This window comes from Hipposideros armiger, unplaced genomic scaffold (genome assembly GCF_001890085.2).
Source record: "Hipposideros armiger isolate ML-2016 unplaced genomic scaffold, ASM189008v1 scaffold_892, whole genome shotgun sequence".
NCBI classification, from domain to species: domain Eukaryota; kingdom Metazoa; phylum Chordata; class Mammalia; order Chiroptera; family Hipposideridae; genus Hipposideros; species Hipposideros armiger.
The window spans coordinates 14,600-19,078 of NW_017732242.1; the positions used below are offsets into that span (position 1 = coordinate 14,600).

Sequence of the window (4,479 nt, forward strand, 5' to 3'; positions counted from 1 at the left end):
CCTTAGATTTATGTTATTTAATATTTCATTCAAATGGGGCTCATAGAAATGATCTTGATTATTAATCTTTGTATCAGAATATTTTAAGACTATATCAATATATACGAGTTATAGGTGTATTATCCTGCCTATAAAGTGTGTTTATTTAGAAGTAGGATTGCCTGTTCATAAGTAGTTCTGTCTATGTTTGGAGAAATCTTCCACTCTAATTTGAGCCTTGTCAAAAATCATGAGTATAATTTTGTGCTTTTTCGCACACCTATCCCACAAGAACCATGCTACCAAGACAAATAGCTACTTTTTCTTCTACAAAACCTAGTCTGTGACGGTGAGGAAAAGAGAGGGTCACAAAGTCATTAGGTGACTTGCAGTACGAATAGAGAACTCTGGTGACCACAGTCATGATCAGGGGCCAAATCCTGGCCAGATTTTTTCATTTCCAATTTCTTTGTCACCCTGCCTTCACATATTCTTTTATCAATATCTTATGTGTATCCATCACGCATTTTTTTTCCTGAGTTTCCTCAACCATTTGTAACCCTTTTCAACTCCTTGTTAAAAGAGTTTTATTTATTCTTGATTCCTTTGATGAGAGCCTATAAACATCTTTGATTTGGTGGTTGCTTTAGAAGAATGCCTGTTGTTCCATCCCATACGTTGATAGTTAGTATTCTAGAGCCATATAATGCTGAAGTTCAAGAGGACTTCTGAGGTCAGGCTGTCCAAATCTGTCATTAAGTAGATGCACCAGAGAAGCTGCTACAGCAAATAATGATGTAGTTCGAACCCCAAATTCCAGGCTCTTTCTACACCATTATGAAACCAGAGTAATAAGAGTTGTTCCATGCTTAGTCCTATTGAACAAGACTAAAATTTAAAGTGGTTTATTCAGTTATTCCTTCTGTATTGGTATAACTAAATGATCCCTTTAGTGCCTTAATGATTCCATACTACGTGATATTTCACTCTTTCATTTATTTCAAACTTCTACTTCCTGGTTCTGACCCACCACTCCTTTTTTGTTTTTTTTCTTTTTTTAGCTGAGCCATCCTGCCACCTGTTGGCAGCTCAGCTCGGGCCAGGAATCAAACCAGTGACCCTGTTGCTCAGAGCTCGCACTCCTGAGTGAGCTCTTAACCAACTGAGCCACTCAGTCGGCCCCTACCACTCCTTTAAACAGTCCCATTTTATTTTTGGTTTCATTACCAAGTTTTACAGGAAAATTTCTTGTGACATGGCTCCTCCTGTTCCCCCTAATTTTTTTTCTTTTAATTTCCTTATGAAACTTACTATGCTTGAGATAACACGAATAGGGAGCAACAAGGCTGTGTTGTGTTGTGGAGGCTAGGTGGTTTGGCTAAGCATACTCATTGGCTAAGTGACTCATCCAATACATTTGTCGTCTGGTATGTGTAATTCAAATGTCTGCCTCAACAAAATGGCAAATTGTCACAGACTTTCATCACAGATAATCAAAAATGTAGAGAATTTTTTTTAAGAGGTATAGTTTGGGTTTTCATATGCCTATCAATAATTGGGTGGGTTTATAAGAAGTATATTTTGCCTAAATTAATAATTTATCAAAGATATAATGAATTAATATTACCCTCTCTTATTTTTTGCAGGGGGCCATTCATGCCAAATATGATGCAATTGATAAAGATACTCCAATTCCTACAGATAGACAAGTATGGCTTAAATTTTTTTAAGCGACTTAAGATAATTTTGCTAAATCTTTAAATAAGAAAAGAGGAATTATTTTCCTTTCATTATGAATACTCAGCAGCTATCACATGCATATGGTATTAGAGTAAGCATGATTCTTGTCATCGGTTAGTGAGTTAGAACTGTTTCTTAAAGGAGTTTAGGCCAAGTAATTTTTCTTAATAGTTGTACTTTTTTAACTGAAGAATTTGCCCTTTATTTAGACGGGGTTGTAAAGGAAGTTTTTTTGGAAACTGTATTAATACATACCTTTTCAAAAGAATTGGTCTGTTTTTCTTGTTTAAGTGTACAACCTTTTTGTTATTTGCATAGTATAAATATAAAACACCAGAATTATATAAGTTCTCTGTTCTGAAATTTGTAATACAGTCTCTCCTTTTCCTTACATTGGGGTTTATTGGAGATCATGCTATTACAGTTCTACCTTATTGTTTTGCTGTTTACAGATTGAAGTGGATATTCCTCGTTGCCATCAGTATGATGAACTGTTATCATCACCAGAAGGTCATGCAAAATTTAGGCGTGTGTTGAAAGCCTGGGTGGTATCCCATCCTGATCTTGTGTATTGGCAAGGTAACTTTACTTTCCAATTTTTAAGACTCTTTTTGAAGTATTAGCATATTGCATGACTGACAGTTTCAAAAATTAAAACGAAATATCAAAACATCCTTGGCTTTTAGAAAGTTAACACTAAAGCTATGATCCATTTTTTTGAGAGGTTTATATGAGAACTTCTTTTTAAACTTTGTCTAAATGCGTAGTAGTTTTTATTTAAATGCATGGTACTTAATGAGACAATTTGTCACACACTAATTGCAAAAGCAGGAAGAATATTTTGTGCAGTAGTAATCTTTGTGGGTACATTTTTTCAGTGCTTAGAAAAACAATAAAATAATTTTATACCATAAATAATTTTGGGCTAGTTAATATTAATATTCTCACAATTTAATGATTTAAAGTTTATGCTTAACATAAACTTTATTAGGAATTAGGGAATAGGATACCACTCTAAACTGTTCATTTAATTTATTATCTGTAAAAAATGTATTTTTAATGTTCCATACCCTTGATTTTTTACCTTTCTCATTACTTTTATGGTCATTGATAGATCTATGAATGAGAAACTCATTCCACCCAGTGCTATATTTGAATTTGTTGTAATGAACAGTATTTTAAAAATATTTTAATTCTCTGTTTCTGGCCAAACTTAAAATGAAGCTATTATTTTTCCTAGCTCTGTCCATTTTATAGTTCTATATCTTCCTAACAAATATAAATTTATGTATATTCTTTCAACATGACAACATATAAACAGTAATATTATCAATAAAAGGAATATGTCATATTTTTGTATTTCACTTCACAATGTTTAAAGAATTTTTTTCATGCTACCAAAGAAATGCCTAAGACAAATCTCCCAGATGAGGAAACATGCCTGAAGATGTTAAGTGATTGCCAAAATGCACTGGGTCAGAGATGGGACGATGTCCCAAGCCTTCTATCATTTTTACATTTTTCTATTAGTATATTTATCTCTTTGACTCATAATAATATTAATGATAACACCTGATTTTTATTGGGCATATACTATGTGCCAGTCACTGTCAGTTACTCTCCCACAGTAAGCCATGAGGGATGGATAGTGTTTATAATGCTTAATCTATATAAAGGTAGTGCACAGAACTGAATAAGGTANTGTTTTATTAGGTATTTGAATCATACGTGTTCAAAGTATGATTTGAGAAATTTGAATCCTTTTTATTAGCATCTTACTTTTGTCTTAATTTGTATTAATGTCAAAGTAAAAATAAACCTAACGAGCTTTTAATTAAGAGATATGTATTTTAAAAGTATCTTTTTAATAACCTGCATGTAATTTTAAAAGATCTTTTCCATTTATTAAATTTTATACTAATTTTAGTAATTCCTAATTGTATTTGGAAAATACCATAGTAGTTGTCTAACATTCATTTACAAGAGACATCTGCAAGTAGAAAAAAATCAAAATACAAAAATTTAGTCTTCACAACTAAACTTAATCACTAGTTACATAATATATTTGCATGTTTATGATGGGAATGAATTTTAGATTGTATTTTATACCTTTTTTGGTATCTTTATGAATTCATTATTTTTCCTTTTAAACACAGATTGGTGTTTCTGTCTGAAATCCTCATACATAAATATTTTCTCTATTTTCTCTTTAAATTCACAGAGATTAAAAGATGTTGGTGGGGAAGCATTTTACCCACTACTTGAAGATGAGTAAGTATGTATAGCATCCTTTTCCACTTATTTTCCTTTTCTGTTTATGTTAGATTGGTAAGATGCTTAACTATTTTCTTTGAAAAGTACTTTGTAAAAAGAACACATAATATGGTGTTTTTTAAAAAAATTTGTACATTTTGTCATTTTTTCTGCTTTTTCTCTTTTACAGCCAGTCTAATTTACCTCATTCAAATAGCAGTAATGAGTTGTCTGCAGCTGCCACTCTCCCTTTAATTATCCGAGAGAGGGACACCGAGTACCAACTAAACAGAATCATTCTCTTTGACAGGCTGCTAAAGGTAGGGATTCCAAAATGCGAAGTGTTGTAACAGCCCGTATGCATCCTTATTATTCGTTTCATTGGTAATTCTTAGGGATTCTTGAATGTCATGAGAAGACTAATTCTTATGACCTATCTTTTCTGATTAACATGTAATTATAAAAATGATATGTGTTCATAGTACATAAAATTAAAAAGTAAAAACA

General features: G+C 32.1%; 1 protein-coding gene across 1 annotated transcript in view; it reads left to right on the forward strand.

Annotated features, from left to right (window-relative positions):
* Nucleotides 1-4,479, forward strand: part of TBCK (TBC1 domain containing kinase) — a gene marked incomplete at its 5' end in the record, with an annotated part of 125,268 nt that overhangs the window by 11,899 nt on the left and 108,890 nt on the right. Inside the window, 3 exons of the mRNA XM_019630093.1 lie at nucleotides 1,619-1,688; nucleotides 2,172-2,335; nucleotides 4,163-4,292. Of these exons, the coding sequence (XP_019485638.1) occupies nucleotides 1,619-1,688; nucleotides 2,172-2,335; nucleotides 4,163-4,292 (364 nt within the window). The remainder of the gene's footprint in view (nucleotides 1-1,618; nucleotides 1,689-2,171; nucleotides 2,336-4,162; nucleotides 4,293-4,479) is intronic.